The sequence below is a fragment of the Marmota monax genome, unplaced genomic scaffold (assembly GCF_021218885.2).
Source record: "Marmota monax isolate L192 unplaced genomic scaffold, Marmota_monax_Labrador192_F-V1.1 WCK01_AAM20220418_F8-fsc00131, whole genome shotgun sequence".
NCBI classification, from domain to species: Eukaryota; Metazoa; Chordata; class Mammalia; order Rodentia; family Sciuridae; genus Marmota; species Marmota monax.
In genome coordinates, this window is record NW_026693141.1 from 1,082,523 (window position 1) to 1,101,182 (window position 18,660).

The 18,660-nt window shown below is 37.4% G+C and overlaps 1 protein-coding gene across 1 annotated transcript in view; it reads right to left on the minus strand.

Annotated features, from left to right (window-relative positions):
• The window catches only part of Exoc4 (exocyst complex component 4), a 782,534-nt gene that overhangs the window by 122,810 nt on the left and 641,064 nt on the right, over positions 1-18,660 (minus strand). Inside the window, exon 14 of the mRNA XM_046455063.2 lies at positions 512-690. Within this exon, the coding sequence (XP_046311019.1) occupies positions 512-690 (179 nt within the window). The remainder of the gene's footprint in view (positions 1-511; positions 691-18,660) is intronic.

Consider the following 18,660-nt stretch of genomic DNA (forward strand, 5'->3'; position numbering starts at 1 on the left):
AAGTGAGAAGGTAGCCATACTCAACCCTGAGCTCTGAGACAATTTCTGCCCTTGAGAAGCTATTGTAAGGAGGACCACAGGTACTGCTTTCTGTTCCTGAGACACAGTGGTTCAGTCCGACATGATTTTATGTTTCTAGAGCTTAATATAAAGCCCTGTTAACATGAGCCTTTCCTGACTGTCCACACCCAACTCAGGGAAATTAGATTAGCTCCTTTCCAGAATCACAAAGTAGTGGAGATCAGTACAGATGGAATTCAGAGATCTAATAGGATCTTCTGACACTCTTTTCTTTTTGTTTCCTTGTTTGTTTCATTTTTTGAAGCGCTAGGAAATCACACCCAGGGCCTTGTGCACACCAGGCAAGTGCTCTACCATCCCCAGTCTCAGATCTTCTGACAATATGGCACACGCCCTGTCCCCACATTGTGACAGAAAGACACATTTCAAACAACAGCACTCAGACTAGTTCCTCCACAGTCCCCACAATCCTGTCCTACTAGAGACTTACTCTGGGATGTAGACAGATTGGAGAAAGCTGACTTTGTTCGGCCTGCCAACCATTCCAGGCTTTCATGCATGTTTGCCAAGGCTTTGAGGTCACTGACGTCACGCAGAATGTCTTGTGGAGGGATTAACTTATCACCCAGGTTCCCAATGAGAACTTCGGACTCCTTGCCAAAGGCGGCCCTGAAAAACAAATGAGGAACACATTTCACCCGCAGCACAGCGAAGGCAGAGATGTGTGACGCTTTTGAAGGCACACTGGTGCAGTCACTGTTTCACTTTGTGCTGTGTCCTAGGCTTAACTTCGTGACAGAATGGTCATGTGCTGGCTTATAATTATTGGTGGGAAAAAGAGTTCTTGGAAGAAGAAAGAGGTAACCCCACTGGTTGCAACTTTAGGAGAAACCAGTATGGGCCCTGTGACAGTGACAGCCCCCAAGGATGGTTCTTGTGCTACTCTCTTGTGGGGTCTTTTCTTACTGCTTCTCCAACTGTGGAAGAGGCACCTGGAGTTTTCTCTGAGTTCCCCTAATGAACAGCTTAGGGTGCCAAATATGGTTAGTGTTTCATCGTAAACAAAACAAAAGACCATGTTAATCCGGTGGCTAGAAAACACTTTAAAATGTTCAAAAGCAAAGAGGACCCGGTCTCTTTGAGGGAGCAGGTTATATCTGATAAGGATGACTAGTCTTATTCATTTACTTATTCTAAAATATCTGATGCAAATAAACTGTAAGCATCACTTGGAAAGAGAAACCAATAAAAACCAATGCCAAGTTCCTTTACTAACTGAAACGATATAATCAGGTAGGTTTCACACAGAGCCCAATATCTTCAAAATGTTTTCAGGGGTGGAAAAATCAAGTTACATAGGGTTACAGAGAATAGATCTGGAAGGGACCCTGGAGACCACATGTCAAAACCACCGCAGAGATGAAGAAATGGGGACTGAGAAAGTGAACTGCTTTGCCTATGTGACACATGAGCGGCAATGCTGGGCTCACGTTGCCTGGTTTCAACAGCTCTCTTTCTTTCCAATAGAGAGAGGGCTAAAATAAGAAAAGATGACTGAGGATAGTGGAAAGAAAAACTATGTTTTTTCCAGAAAATTACACAGGGCAGGTAAGAGAGTTGATGCTTGGGGAGGTAGGAAGAGGCACCGGGAGTTTTCTCTGAGTCCCACGGCTTTTAAAACACAGAACACCTTAAGTGAGAAGATGCAAGGGCTTTATTTAAGTAGAACAAGGTGAATTAAGTTTCAAGCAAGCAATGAGTAACAACAGGCGAACTACAGTCAGAAGGTGTTTAACTGACAAATAGATCCTTAGAGCCCAGCACTATAGCACTCAACGCTGAAACTACTACTATGATTAGATGTCTATTAAAAATGCTTATGCTACCAAGCAGTGACTCATGATTAACCTTATTTCAACAGAGGATTGCCTTGTTAAACGGAAAAGTCATAGATGATTGACTGATTTGAGTAAGTCCTGGTTTTAGGGACAATAAAGTACAATGGACTGAGCACATGAAATTTGAGTATGCCAACAAATCTTATCTGGGATCTTATAAAAGGTCTTGTTGTGGGACCCCAAATGCTGCATTTCTAACTAGGTTCCAGATGATTCCCAGGCTATTTAGTCTGAGTAGCAAGGGTTAAATTGCAGTCTTCCTTAAATTGCAGTTTGAATCCTGAGTCTGCTACTAGCTCACTGTAGGATGCTGCTTAATGTCCCTGAGCATGAAGTAATGCAACAATCAGATAAGGTGATTTTTTAAACTTTCTTCTTCTTTTTTTTAATGGCACTGGAGACTGAATCCAGGGATGCTCTACCATTGAGCTTTGTCCCCAGTCCTTTTTATCTTTTGAGATAGGGTCTTGCTAAGTTGCTGAGGCTGACCTCAAACTTGCAATCTTTCGGCCTCAGTTTCTTGAGTAGTTGGGATTCCAGGTGTGTGCCAACACTGTGCCCAGCAATTTTTGACTCTTTTTATTGGGAAAATTTCAATATCAGAGAGAAGAGTATTACAAACTCCAAGTACCCATATTCCAGTTAAACTGTTAGAAACTCAACATGGAATTTAGTTTCCCCTGTCCTCATATCCTCTCCCTCTTGAAATACTTCAACAAAAATCATTTAGGTGATGCTTTTAAGAGTGTATCACAGTGCTTGGAACTTGGTAAAGCTTGTCAGTTGAAGCTATTACTATTCTTAGGTCTGCTGAGATGGCTAGTTATTTAGAGTCAGCCCAAGGCATGTGATGATGAATAAATTAAACAGGTAAGAGTGAGCAGCAGGAAATAAATTAGTTCTCATTTAACAAATGGAACCTCATGACACTATAGCATGTGTCCTTGTATCTCACAGAATCTTTAAGAGGTAAATTATTGTGACAGAAATCACTACCCTACCCAATACTCAATATCCCATGTCTTTCTGGTAAGAGGAGCCTGGTATTGTTAGCAATAAACCCCAATTAAACAGAAAATGAACCCAAACAAAAAGTCCACTAAATTTCCCTGTCCCTCTTGTGGATGTGATGACCTGTGACATGTAAACTGAAATCAGATCGGCTTCTAGAAAGCTCTTTCTCTGTTAATCTTAGTTGGCAGGGACCTCTTTTGCCTTCCCACTTTCTGGAATGCAGCCATAGCAACTGAGCTCTTCTCAAACATCAGGTGACCTTGAGTGTGGAAGTAATGGAGTAATGGAGCAGAAAGATAAGAGGGTGCAGGCACTGATGACATCATGGAGCTGCAAACTTCCCAGACAATATGCTTCTGGGCTTCATGTCATTGCAGAGCAATAGAAACCTTCTTTGTTTAAGTCACTGATATTTCAAGTTTCTGTTACTAGCTGCTAAATGTAATTTCTAACTGACACAATCATCTGATTAGCATAAATGATGTCATCCTCAGAAAACTGACTCTGTATTTATATATCCCTAAAAATCCATTTATTGGGAAAGCAAAACCATGTCCCTTCTGTGACTGAGTCCAGAAGACATTTCTAATATCTTCCCCTTGGCTGTCACCCAAATTGTAAATATTTAGTTTTCTTAATCTGTTCTTATATATCAACTCTTCCAGCCCTTAATCATCTTTGATAGATATAACACAAAGAATGCCTGCAAGCTGGGTGGTTAAAAAGCAACAGGGGAGGCAACTAGCTTTGAAAGCCAGGCTTGAAGCCATTTTTATGCATGTAGGTGTAACCCTGGGTGGAATGTGACAATCAAGACAAATGTTAAATTTATGTAGAAGGCTAATCTGTGAGAGGGCTCTGTGGGCCCCAGGCATGTCTGCTGTGCTTCCAGCGCTGGATGCCTGTCCCATTTCCCTTTGGCTCACCCAGATTTGCTTAACCTCTTTAGATGGGAGAGCAATAGACTGAGAAAAATACAAACTGCCTCATGTTGAATACATAGTAGACATCTCATTTGACAGGAATCCATAATCGCCCCCTAAGAACCTGGAACGAGCACAGAAGCCACGGCGTGGAGGATAACTGATTGACAGCTGTAACCATCTCACACAAAAACCCATTCCTTCGAGGATTTGTGTGTATGAGAGAGCTTGGTGGAAGGTTTTTATGTGTAACAATAACCTTAGAGGGCTGGCTTTAGCTGCCTGACTACAGATTTTTCCCTAAACCCTCTGATTTATTAAATTACAGTATATCTATGCTATGAAAACTTATGGAGTGATTAGAAATTACATAGTACAGAATATGTAATTTCTATGATATCATAGGAAAATGTTTGGTATTACTTATTTCTAGCCATGATATGTAGTTGAGTAAATAAATTATTATTAAAATGTATACACTGTATAATAATACAAAATAATTATATATATAAACTGGAAAAAGGATTGGATATCTAGATACTGAAAGTATTAACTATGTGACTAAATCATGCTTTTTGCTCTTATTTACTTTCCTCATTTCTTCAAGAAATATGTTTATTTTTTAATTAAAGGAAATACCGAGGGCTGGGGTTGTGGCTCTGCGGTAGACCACTTGCCTAGCATGTGCGAGGCGCTGGGTTTGATCCTTAGCTCCACATAATAATAAATGAGGCCTGCACCGCTACTGCCATTGCTGCTGCCTCTAATTCCACTGCTGTCAGCCTGAGGTCGCCTGGAGGTCTTCTTTCTGGGTGCTGCTGCCACAGAAGAAACCACTGCCCTGGATGCAACTGAAGCCAACACTGCTGCTGACCTGCTGCCTGCTGTCAACAACCACCACTGCCACCCCAGCCTAGAGGACTGTTTCGGAGGAGACTCCAGGTTTGGTTGCACGTGGCTGCATGTAGTTTGGGACACCAGCCAAAGCTTGAGGCCTGGGTGCCAGCAGGTTTACCACCACAAGAGCCTCTTTCTGGGGATTTCAGCTAAGACCACAGGTCCAGTGTGGGGGTGCCTACAGGTTTGGAGGAGCCTGGGTAGGGTCTTCCTGCTGAGAGTGCTGGTGGCCCTTGTCTTGCTGCCGCATCTCATGGTTGCTCCTTTGCATGAATGTATCCCTGGTGATCTCTCTGCAAGTAGGAGCAGCATTGAGATCTTGGGACTGGAGTGTAGCCAACCCTGAGGTATATGAAGCCCAGATAGGTGGGATAGGACTGGGTTTGAAAGGGCTAATCTGGGTTTGGTGATCCCAAGAGACATTAGAGACAGGGCTAAGAAACTGTTGAACACTGACAGAGACAGTTCGACTTTCCAGCAAGATTTATTTTATTTTTTTGATTCACTAATCTCTCTACCATATTTGGAACAGGATGTTTTTATGCATCAGTGTGTGGAGGACCATGATATATGAATGGTGTTTTGCATTTTTGTTGTATTCTTATGTCTTTAATTGTTCTCTTTGTTCGTATTCTTTCTCTCTCTTGTCTATTTTGTTTCCAACTTTTCTCCAACCAACAACCAATTTATTTCAGCTCCTCTTCCACTCTTCCTGTGAATTTTTACTTCTAACTTCTCTCTTCCTCCCTTGTGAATATTGCATATTATACTCTCTCTGTTCTCTCATCTACCATTTGAAATTGTAAATCATTTTTACAAATATTCTCTTTGTACTGTAGATAGCAAATATACTTTCTTCTCAGCAGCATTCTCATTTCAGAACTCATCATTTTGGTTTAATGTGAGAAAGCAGTAGATGCCTTAGTGGGAGCTATTAGGTTTAATGCTCTATATTGTGTACACTGGGTGCTGTTGATATTGGTCTCACCAGTAAAGGCGAAGCGCTTGAAACCTTCAGGGACATAATATGTCTACAGGGTAGAATTTATCCTGCCTTAGATCCATACTTTTAGATGGGAAAACACACTAACAACATGAAAAAACAAGGGAATAAAGTGCCCCAAACAAACCAAGATGTTTCAACAACAGAAGCCACTGACAACACAGTAGAATGTCTAAGAAGGAGTTCAGAATGTAAATAGTGAAATTGATACGTGAGGTAAAGGATAGTATAAGGAGTTAAATCAAAGAAAAAATACAGGAAGTGAAAGACCACTTCAATAAAGAATTAGAAATCATGGAAAAAAAAAACAAGCAGAAATCCTTGAAATGAAGGAATCAGTACACTAAATTATAAATTCAATAGAAAGCATCACCAACACACTAGACAACTTGGAAGACAGAACCTCAGACAATGAAGACAAAATACATAATCCTGAAAGGAGAGTGGAACATGCGTAGAAGATGGTAAGAATATATGAACAGAACATCCAAGAATTATGGGATAACATGAAAAGACCAAATTTAAGAATTATTGGAATAGATGAAGAAGCAGAGATACAAATCAAAGGAATGCACAATCTTTTCAATGAAAAAATAGCAGAAAATTTCCCAAACCTAAAGAATGGAAGGGAAAATCAAATACAAGAGGCTTACAGGACCCCAAATGTACAAAATTACAGTAGACCCACACCAAGACATACTATAATGAGAATGACTAACACACAGAATAAAGATAAATTCTTAAAGTCTGTGAGAGAAAAAAATCAAGTTATACATAGGGGGAAACCAATTTGGATCTCGACTGATTTCTCAACCCAGACCCTCAAAGCTAGGAGGTCCTAGAATAATATATTTCAAGCTCTGAAAGAAAATCAATGACAACCAAGAATTTTATATCCAGCAAAATTAAGTTTCAGATTTGAAGATGAATTAAAACATTCCACGATAAACAAAAATTAAAAGAATTCACAATTAGAAGAACAGAGCATTCTCAACAAAATATTCCATGAGGATGAAGTGAAAAAAAAAGTGAGAACCAGCAAAGGGAGGCTCTACATTAAAGGGACATTCAACCAAATGAGAAACTAAGACAAATCAAAAACCAAAAATAAATCAAAATGACAGGGAATACAAATCATATCTCAATAATAACCTTGAATGTTAATGGCCTAAACTCATCAATCAAAAGACACAGACTGACAGTTTGAATTAAAAAGCAAGACCCAACAATATGCTGTCTTCAAGAGATGGGCAAAGCATCCAGAGGGTGAAGGTGAAAGGATGGGAAAAAATTTATCACTCATATGGATTGCATAAACAAGCAGGTGTTTCTATTCTCATTTCAGATAAAGTGGACTTCAAACCACAGGTAATCAGGAGAGACAAAGAAAAGCATTTCATATTTCTTAAGGTAAGTATATCTAAACATAACAATTATGACTATTTATGCCCCAAACAATGGAGCATCTATGTACATCAAACAAACTCTTCTCAATTTTAAGAGTCAAATAGACCACAATACAATAATACTGGGTGACTTTAACACACCTTTCTCACTACTGGACAGATCTTCCAAACAAAAACTAAAGAACTAAAGACTACAATCAATAATTTAGACTTAATAGACATATGTAGAATATTTCATCCATCAACGAGCAAATATACTTTCTTCTCAGCAGTACATGGCTCCTTCTCTAAAATAGACCATATCTTATTCCACAAAGCAACTCTTAGTAAATACAAAAAAACAGAGATGAAAAAACATTCTTAGAGGTAAATGACAACACTGATACAACATATCAAAATCTCTGGGACACTATGAAGACAGTACTAAGAGGAAAGTTTACTGCATTGAGTGCATTCATCAAAAGAATAAAAAGTCACCAAATAAATGACCTAACACTGTATCTCAAAGCCCTAGAAAAAGAAGAAAAAATCAACACCAAAAGCAGTAGAAGACAGGGTATAATTAAAATCAGGGATGAAATCTAAACAAAAGAAACAACTGAAAAAGTTGACAAACAAAAAGTTTGGTTCTTTGAAAAAATAAATAAAATAGAAAAACCCCTGGCCATGCTAATGAAGAAAAAAAGAGAGAAAACTCAAATTACTAAAATACAAGATGAAGAAGGAAATCTCACAACAGACACATCTGAAATAGAGAAGATAAGTAGAAACTATTTTGAAAATTTTTACTCTAAAACATAGAAAATATTAAAGACACTGACAAAGTTCTAGAGACACATGACCTACCAAACTGAATGAGGAGGTCATACATGATTTAAAAAGATCATTTCAAGTAATGAAATAGAAAATGCCATCAAAAGCCTACCAACCAAGAAAAGCCCAGGACCAGATGGATTCTCAGCCTAGTTCTACAAGTTTTTCAAAGAAGAATGAGTACCAATACTCCTCAAAGTGTTCCATGAAATAGAAAAGGAGGGAACCCTTCCAAGCTCATTCTATGAGGCTAACATCACCCTGATACCAAAACCAGATAAAGACACATCAAAGAAAGAAAACTTCAGACCAATATCCCTGATGAACACAGATGTAAAAATTCTCAATAAAATTCTGGCAAATCTCATACAAAAACATATTTAAAAGATAGTACAACACAATCAAGTGGGATTTATCCCAGGGGTTCAGGGTTGGTTCAACATACAGAAATAAATAAATGTAACTCATCATATTAATAGACTTAAAAATAAGAACCATAAGATCATCTCAATAGATGCAGAAAAAGTATTTGATAAGATACAGCACACCTTCATGTTCAAAACACTAGAAAAACTAGGGATAGCAGGAACATACCTCAACATTGTAAAAGCTATATATGTTAAACCCAACACCAGCATCATTCTAAATGGAGAAAATTTGAAAGCATTCCTGCTAAAAACTGGAATGAGACAAGGATGTCCTCTTTCACTACTTTTATTCAACATTATCCTTGAAACTCTAACCAGAGCAACTAGACAAAAGAAAGAAATTAAAGGGATACAAATAGGTAAAGAAGAACTCAAACTATCACTATTTGCTGATGACATGATTCTATATCTAGAAGATCCAAAAAATTCCAACAGAAAACTTCTAGAACTAATAAATGAATTCAGCAAAGTAGTAGGATATAAAATCAATACCCACAAATCAAATGCATTCCTATATATCAGTGATGAATCCACTGAAAGAGAAATTAGGAAAACTACTCCATTCACGGTAGCCTAAAAAAAAATAATTAAAAAAAAACCAACCCTGGGAATCAACCTAACAAGAGAGGTGAAAGACCTCTACAATGAAAACTATAGAACACTAAAGAAAGAAGTTGAAGAAAACCTCAGAAGATGGAAAGAGCTCCCATGCTCCTGGAGAGGCAGAATTAATATTATCAAAATGTCCATACTACCAAAAGTGTTATACAGATTTAATGCAATTCCTATTAAAATCCCAATGACATTCTTCATAGAAATAGAAATTTATTTGGAAGATTAAAAGAGACCCAGAACAGCTAAAGCAATCCTTAGTAAGAAAAGTGAAAAAGGAGACATCACAATACCAGACTTTATACTACAGAGCTGTAGTAACAAAAATGGCAATACCAAAATACCAAAATAGACTTGTAGACCAATGGTACAGAATAGAGGACACAGAGACAACCCCCCCCCCCCCAAAAAAAATACTAGACAAGGGTGCCAAAAACATTCACTGAAGAAAAGAGAGCTTATTCAACAAATGGTGTTGGCAAAACTGGAAATCCATATGTAGCAAAATGAAATTAAACCTCTATCCTTCACCCTGCACAAAAAATCAACTCAAAGTGGATCAAAGACTTAGACACTAGAACAGATGAACCTAATAGAAGAAAAAGTAGGCACAACTCTCTCCATTATGTCAGCTTAAGAACTGAACTCTTCAACAAGACTCCTAAAGTACAAGATCTAAAATCAAGAATCAATAAAAGGGATGGATTCAAATTAAAAAGCTTCTTCTCAGCAAAGAAAACAATTGATAATGTGAGGAGAGAGCCTACAAATTGGGAGAAATTCTTTACCATGTGTACCTCCAATAAAGCATTAATCTCTAGGACATATAAAGATACGATAAATTGTGGTATAAAGGTGTATTAAGAATTGTATGCAAAAAAAAGAGAGCTCATGTATAATGGCATAATTTGGCGTGAACATACTTTATATACAGAGTTATGAAAAATTGTGCTGTGAATGGATAATTATGAATGTAATGCACTCCACTATTGTCATGTATGTAAGAAATAAAAAATAAAATAAAATAAAATGAGTGTTACAAAAAGAAATTCAAAAAACTTAACACCAAAAACCCAAATAACCCAATCAATAAATGGCCTAACAAACTGAACAGATACTTCACAAAAGAAAAAATAAAATTGATCAACAAATATATGAAAAAGCATTCAACATCTCTAGCAATTAGAGAAATGCAAATCAAAACTACACTAAGATTTCATCTCACTCTTGTGAGAATGGCAATCATCAAGAATACAGTCAACAATAAATGTTGGCGAGGATGTGGTGAAAAAGGTACACTCATACATTGCTGGTGGGACTGCAAATTGGTGCAACCATATGGAAAGCATTATGGAGATTCTGCAGAAAACTGGGAAGGGAACCACCATTTGCCCCAGCTATCCCACACTTTGGTTTATACCCAAAGGACTTAAAAATCAGCATAATATAGTGACACAGCCACAATGTTTATAGCACCTCAATTCATATTAAGGTGTATTAAGTTAGACTATGGAACCAACCTAGGTGTCCCTCAATAGATGAATAGATAAAGAAAATGTGATATATATATTTTTTTCAATGAAATATTACTTAGATTTAAAGAAGAGTGAAATTATGGCATTTGCCAGTAAATGGTTGGAGTTGGAGAATATCATGCTAAAAGAAATAAGCCAATCCCACAAAACCAAAGGCTGAATATTTTCTCTAATATGTGGATGCTAATTCACTATAAGGCAGTGGGTGGGCACTAGGGAAGAACAGCGTTACCGTAGATTAGGTAGAGGGAAGTGATGGGAGGGGAGGGAAGGGTTGTGGGATAGGAAAGATAGTAGAATGAAACAGACATTATTACTATATGTATATATATATGACCATATATATATATATATATATATATATATATATATATATATATGACCAACATGATTCTGCAACATGTACACTCAGAAAAATGAGAAATTATATCCCATCTATGTTTGATATATCAAAGCACATAAATGCATTCTACTATCTGACTTCTTAAAAGAAATAAAGATGGTAGAGTTTGATGATCGTTATTATCCAAAGTTACACGTATGAAGACAGGAATTGGTATGAACATACTTTGTATACAATTAGAAAAAAAAAAACCTAGAGAAAAAGATTTTGAAAGTTTTCACTGTAAAGAAGTGATACATATTTGAGATAAATGTGCTTTATCTGACTTAAACATTATACAATGTATACATATATTGAAGCATCATAATGTACTATATTAATATGTATGGATTTAATAGTTTTATGCATCACTTTAAAATAAATTAAAAATCATATAAGATATTCTTTACTTTTCATTAAAATCTTTTTATAATTAAAAAAATAAATGAATAAAATAAAGATATTGTGTCCAACTACAACTAAAAAAAGAAAAAGAAAAAAAAGAGAAAGAAATACTGAAAATCCTCATCAAAAATGAGAAAACAAATGGGCATGTCAAGGATACTGGAATGGCAAACAGTAAGATGTGGGTATAAAGGTATCAGAGCCAAACTGGGAGGCAATGAGTGGCTGGCCTGGGGCTGCTCTGTCCTTGTGGCTCTGGGCTTACTAAAGATGCACTGTCCCCAGCAGACTGTCTCAGTGCCACAGTGATCACCCAGCATCTGTAGCAGAACTATTTCCTCTTTCTAGATCTGAATTGTTACATAGTCTTCATCTTCTGCTTATTATGAAAATAGGTTACTTAATGAGGACATTACATAATTTTGAGTGTTGTGGGCAAAAGAATAATCACTATGCTGAGAAGGCGAAGTAACAAACTCAGAAGAAATAGGCACTCATCACCATCCAGAGATCATCTGATATAGCCCAGAAGAGAAGGCAGAACTCAGAATGTGCAGGTTTTAGGTAGTAAACTGCACAGGAAGAGTCCCCTTCACAATCAGCTGGCCAATGAGCTTACACAGAAGCTTATGAAACTGAAGAAGGGCATTAAACCTGTTAAAGCTTAATTTTCACCACACAATATTTTTTAATCTTTAAAGAGCCTGATCTGACAAGAATCCATTTAAAAGAATTTTGCCAAGAGTGCTAAACCTGTTTAACTTAATTTTACCACACAATTATAATCTTTAAAGAAGACTATCTGACAAGAATTCATTTAAGAGAATGTTACCAAAGATGCACAAAATTATCTCCATTTAGTCTTTAAATAATTCTGTTATTCACTGAAAGGAAGGCCAAAAAAAATCTGCATTTTCAGCAGACTAAATGAAACCATGAAAAAAACATCATAAATGGCTTCAAAGTGATTGATTTGCATATATGTTGTTATATCTGATCAAGACAAAATACACTTAGATCCAACCCTGTCTCCCCAAGTCCCCATCCCAATTCTTGTACCACTGCTTCCTACTGCTGAGCCCAGCCCTGACATGGCACAAGAGTCTCATACACAGGACAGTTGGGAAGGATGAAGAATGGTTCAAGTGGATGGACAGATTTCTCATATATTGAAGGGACAGTTTGGAATTGCCTTCCTTGCTTGAAAAAATTCTGCCAACACCATTGCTGAGAGATGTACTCAAAGTCATATTCACAATCATGGTATCCCATTCAATAATGCTGCTGACCAGAAACTTGTAGCAAAACAAGTGAGGTGGGGGCCCCAACTCCTGGAATTTTCCTCTCATATTGTACACTCAATTGTTCAGATAGAGGTGGCCTGACACAGGGGTTGAAGTGGCTTAGGCAGAATTTAGCCATGGCACCAGGAAAAATATTTAAAAGGCAGGAGTTCTGGAATACTGTGATCCAGAGACCAGTGTATAAAAGCCCTCCCTCCACCGATCCAAGAACAAGAAAATGTAACTTAGGAGTACAAATGATCCTCTGTTCAGCACTGCTACACATGGTGTCATACTCTTTCCCCTGCAGCTTGGGGCTAAGCTAATTTATTGATGTACAGGAAGGGATACTTCCATTGAAAATACAATGACTGCATTGAATTGGAGGGAGAAGTTGTCATCTGATTATTTGACACTTCTCACATTACTGAACCAGGCAGAGAGTGTGTTGGACTCACTGAGTCCTCTCTTCCTTGTCTATAGTAGAAGTTATGCAAAAAAACATGGTAGCCCAATAAAGGCAAGCTGACTAGGAAGTCAGGTCTTCAGGGAACAAAGGCTACATTCAGCACAAACAGGTAAAGAACTCTGACCAGCTGCAATGTTGGCCAAGGACAAGGGCAGCATGGGATGCTGAAGTAAATATATCCCACTGCCTGTGACCAGTAATAGAAAGGACTGCAGCAGCCTTACATAGTTTGTATTGATTGATGCTTTCTGTTTTTCACTTCTCCATCAATTTTTCATTATATCAAAGTGTATAAATACATATGACATCATTACATATTAAGATGTTTTAAAGGTACAATTCATTGTCAACAAGCAGATCTTCAATATTGAGCAACCAACATTTTCCAGGTCTATCACCCCCGATAGAAACGGTGTCCATTGAAAAGTAACTTTCCATTCCTTCCTCTCCCTGCTGCAGTCCCTAGTTACTATATTTTACTTTGTGTCTGTGAATTTGCCTATTTTAGATACCTCATATAAGTGGAGTCCTACAATACATGTTCTTTTGTATCTGACTTATTTCACTTAGCATACTGCTTTTGAGGTTTATCTCTGTTATACATCAGATTTCCTTCTTTTTCCAAGGCTGAATACTCTATCATATGTCCATTACCACATTTTATTTATCCATTCACCTTTGATGGACAGCTGGATTGTTTATACCTTTTGGCTTCTCTAAATAATGCTCCTATGAACATTGGTGTACAAAATACCTATGCTGCTTAAAATTGTTTTGAGTATATACCTAGGAGTGGAATTGCTGGATCATGTGGTAACTGTTTTTTTGAGGAATAACCAAACTGTTTTCTACGGTGACTGCACCTTTTATATTCCTGCCAACAGTGCATAAGAGCTAATTTCTCCATGTCCTTGACAACATTTGCTATTTTCTACTTTTTGTTTGATTTTTAAAAAATAACAGCCATGGGTATGGATATGAAGTGGTATTTCCTCTACTATTTTACATGAGCAGCACTGGCAGTGACAAACTTTCCAATTAGTTCAGAGGTCACCCAATACGAGGATGCAGATCTGACCTGAAATGGACGCTTGTCGAGGTCCTAGACTTGAAATGAATGGAATGACTGATGGGATTTAAGTCTATCTTGCTGGAGAGAATACCTTTATATGTGATGAACAGGAACTAATTAAGCAGAAATGCAAACCTCTAAGATAAGTCTAGGGTGAGAATGGATACACAAACATCCCAGGCTGCTTTGCTCTAAGATTCATCATTCCCCATCTTTCCCCTGCTCTGATCTGTACTGAGGGGAGAGGGATCTGACTCTTGCTGGTTGGCTTCCAAGCTCTCAGCTGAGTCCTGACAATGGGAATCCCTGGTGGGAAACTGAAGGGCAAAAAGAGAAGAGAAGCCAGGGATTATCCCCCTTGCTCATATCTCTAGCAATGGCAGCATCTCCTCCATGGCTCTGGTTCCGACCATGCCCCAGCTTCCTTCTGCTGCTTTTGTGCTCTGCTAACTTGCCTGTCTGGTTAGTATTACAGCTGGGGGGCAGTGGGGTCATGATGGTCATGGCAGGGATAATGGCTCCTTGCTCTTGCTAACATGTGGGTTATCTTAATATCCTCTGCTTGAGGCTCAGAACCTCATTAACCTATGTAACCAATTTCCTGTGTTAAATACTCTCTGAGGTAAATACCTGGAGTGACTTTGTTTTCATGTTAGACCTTGACTTACCATGATATTTCACTATGTTTAATACCAATATATTTAATACTACTTGGAATTGATTAAAGTTCTCAGCAAAGGGATCAGTAGTTCTGTCACTTAGATAGAGAACCTGAAATATGTTAAGGTGACCTATTAAAAATCACTCAGGCAGGGCTGGGTCAGTGTTTGCCTAGCATTCATGAGTCCCTGGGTTCAATCCCAGCACTGTGAAAAAAAAGGAATCACTTAGGCATTATCTGGTAAAGCTGAGACTGATAAAGGTAATAAAAAAGTTGAGGTCACCTACTTAGATTCCTAATAATGCTGACTGATTCTTATGAGATGTGACAATGACACTTCCATTTAATTCTTCTACTTTTCACAACTACTCAATTTTCAGCCCTTTCAAAACCTTCCTAATTTGTCCATGTCAAAAATAATGGGGGTACTACTATTCTGATGAGTTATTTAATCAGTTTTTCAAAAATTGTTTTTCTAAAATGATCTTTGCTAAACCCTCACAAATAGAAAGTAATAAAACTGTCTAGCTATCTTGATTAAAATTTAATTTTTCCTCCTAGGAACGCTCCTTCTCATCACTAAGTTGATCCTTCAGTGGTTTTCATGCATGTGTATGTCATTACACGCTGTCATCTGCATAGCTACTTTTTTGTATTTAATAAGTAATTGCTCCTCCTTTAGTGATCATGTTCAAGGATTTTTCATTTGTTTTATCAACTTTTCTTCTACCATTTAAAATCTGCAATGCATTTGATGAGATGAGGCCATACAGTCCCACAGTGTGCAGAGCACATTGGGAAGAAGTGTGTTCTTTGTAATCAAGTTGCATAAGGAGAGATATCAGCAACGTTTCTTCCCCTGCCTCCTGTTCAATACTCACAACAATGTTCATTCAATTTTTTTTTCTAGTTGAAGGGAAATTAAGGCTTCTGGATATCTGCTCACTTAGAAAATAGCCATAGAAATTCACCATGTCTGTAATTAAGGTGTGGGGAGGTGGGTGAGGGAATCAACTTGTCCCCTGTGTCTTTAAATCAGTTTGTTCCCTGGGACAGGCACAGAACATTAGACTTAGGGATTTAACTAAGTTCTGTCCTAGATCCTGTGGTGAATTCAAGGCACATGTTAGTAATAAGCATACTTAATGCTAAAATCTTAGTTTCTAAATAACATTCCCTATAAAGGAAACCAGGATTCTTAGGAGAAATGGCTGGCTTCAGACTTGAGAAGTAAAAATACAAGATGAGCTTAGATCATTTTGTTGCACTAGAAGTGATGAAAGATTAAAGGGGTCATCCCAACAGAAAAAAGGATTATCCCTGGCTATATCTGGGACAATCTGAATCTCCTCAAACTAAAAGTAATAATGACTTCCATTTTCAGTCATGATAGAGGAACTGGTATTGAATCAGCCCTCCTACTATGGGCCAACCATAAAACTGGATAAAATAATTAAATGTTCAGATGTTAAGCAACAGGCAGCATGAAACAGTAACCTCCTGGGAGAAGGAAAACAATGAAGTAAATTCCATCCCAGTTTGCCATCTGGTGGCATTATTTGACTTCAATACAGACCATATCAATGTGTATATATGTAAATATATGTATGCAAAATATATATCTGCAGTATATACACATGCACTATGTATATGTGTGTATACATATATCTTAATATAGCACTGAACTAGTAATAAGTATTTATTTCTAATATCACTGAACTACAGTAGAATACACATTCATTGCAATTATACCTGGAAGAGTAATCAAGATAGATTATCTTCTTGGCAATTATACCACATTTTGGGCCCCATTTTTTTTATACCTTTACTTTATTTATTTATGTATTTATTTATTTATATGTGGTGCTGAGGATCGAACCCAGGGCCTTGAACATAGGAGGTGAGTGTTCTATTGCTGAGCCACAACCCCAACCTGGGCCCCATTATTATAACAAATACAGTAAATCTTATAATAATTATTATAAAATAAGTTTTAAAATAAATTTTACTTCTGTAACTTAAATGAACAAATTCCTTAAAGTTTAAATTTGAAAACAAATAGAAAAAGTAATAGAAAATGTAAATTGCTATATTAAAGAAATCAAAATAAGAAAAAGCTCCTAAAAAAGAAAAATACAAGTCCAGATTGCTTTGCTGTTGAATTCTATCAATTCTATCAAGCATTTAAGAAAGAAATAAAATCAGTCTTACATGAACTTTAAGAGAAAATAAGAAACAGAACAACATGATGTTAAGGATGTGAAGGAGTTTAGCAGTTTCGCAGTTTCATATGCCTAACCTATGGCACAGCAATTCTACTTCTATGCCATTGTCAAAAGAATAAAAGCATACAAAGACAGCCATTTAATAGTAATTAATGAACAACACAGCATCATTAACAGCAGTTTTATTTATCACGGAATGAAACTGGACACAACCCAAATGCCCATTAACAGGACAACTGAAAAAATGAATTGTAGCATATCCATAACAGTGGAAACAGCTCAAGAATAAACAGAAAGTACTGATAAAGGGATGATATAGTATGATAATAGGGTTGAAGCTCAAACCATTATTCTGAATAAAGGAAGTCAGACACAAAAGGGCATTACTGTATGATTCTGTTACTGTGGAATTCTAGAATAGGTAAAACTATAGCAGAGATATCAGAGCAGTGGTTGCCTCCAGGTGGAGAGGCAAAAGAAATCTTTCCGGTGGTAGTGAGTGTGTTCTCTATACTGACTGGGGTGCAGGTTACATGTGTGTATGAACCTGCCAAACTCACCCAATTGATCACTGAGATCTTTGTATTACATTGTAAGTAAATTATACCTCAATATTAAATACAAATGAAAAGAGCGAGAGAGAAAGGAGAGGGAAATGTAGAGGTAGGGGAGTCAGAGGAAAAGCTCTTTTTAAATAAAAGAATGACTTAATGTTTCAGACAAGGGTTATCAATGGATGCTGAAACTATGGAAAGTTGTTACAGAAGAGGAAAATCACATTGTGTCAGAGTGCCACCCCACAGAGAATATTAATTAACCTCTTTTATTAATTAATAACAAAGGAAATAAACCTTGACCAAAAGGAGATCTGGCAGTACTACCTTGCCCAAATGGTCAGCTTGGCTTTCCTCCATGCACATAGCCAGGCTTCACAAGAGGGCTGCAGGTATAATATATCATGTATCTGGTGATCCTGACAGAAACGGTCATGCTGAATATAATCACAAAGAAACTGGTAGATGAATTCAGACCTCTGCTTGACATCTCATCCAAAGATTCCAAGTTACAAATAAATAGAGGGAGTTGATGAGACTGTTGTTGTACATTAGAGAAAACGGAGGTGCTAAAACACAATATGTGAACCTTGAGTGAATCCTGGATTTAAAAAGAAATGTAGGTGACATTTTTGAGGGGCAACTGGGAAAATATGACTGTAGATATATGCTGGATAAAGTTTTGAATGAAAGTTGATTTCATTAGGTGTGGTATGGTAAGTAGAATCATGGCCCTGCAAAGAAGTTCTAATTGCAGGGACTGTGATTATGTTACTTCAGTAAAAAAGAACTTTACAGATGAGATTAAGGTTAAACACCACATTGAGATGGGGAGATTATCCTGGATTGTCTGGGTGTATTAAATCTAATTACATGGTCCTCAAAAACAGAGCACTTCAAGTGATTGGTCAGTGAGTAAGATGTGATCATGGAAGAAAGGTCCGAGAGAGAGGCTGTGTTGCTCACTTTAAAGATGGAGGGAGACCACAGACCAAAGTGTGATGCTGGTCTCTAGAAGGTAGAGTGGCAAGGAAATGGATTTTCCTCAGAACCTCCAGA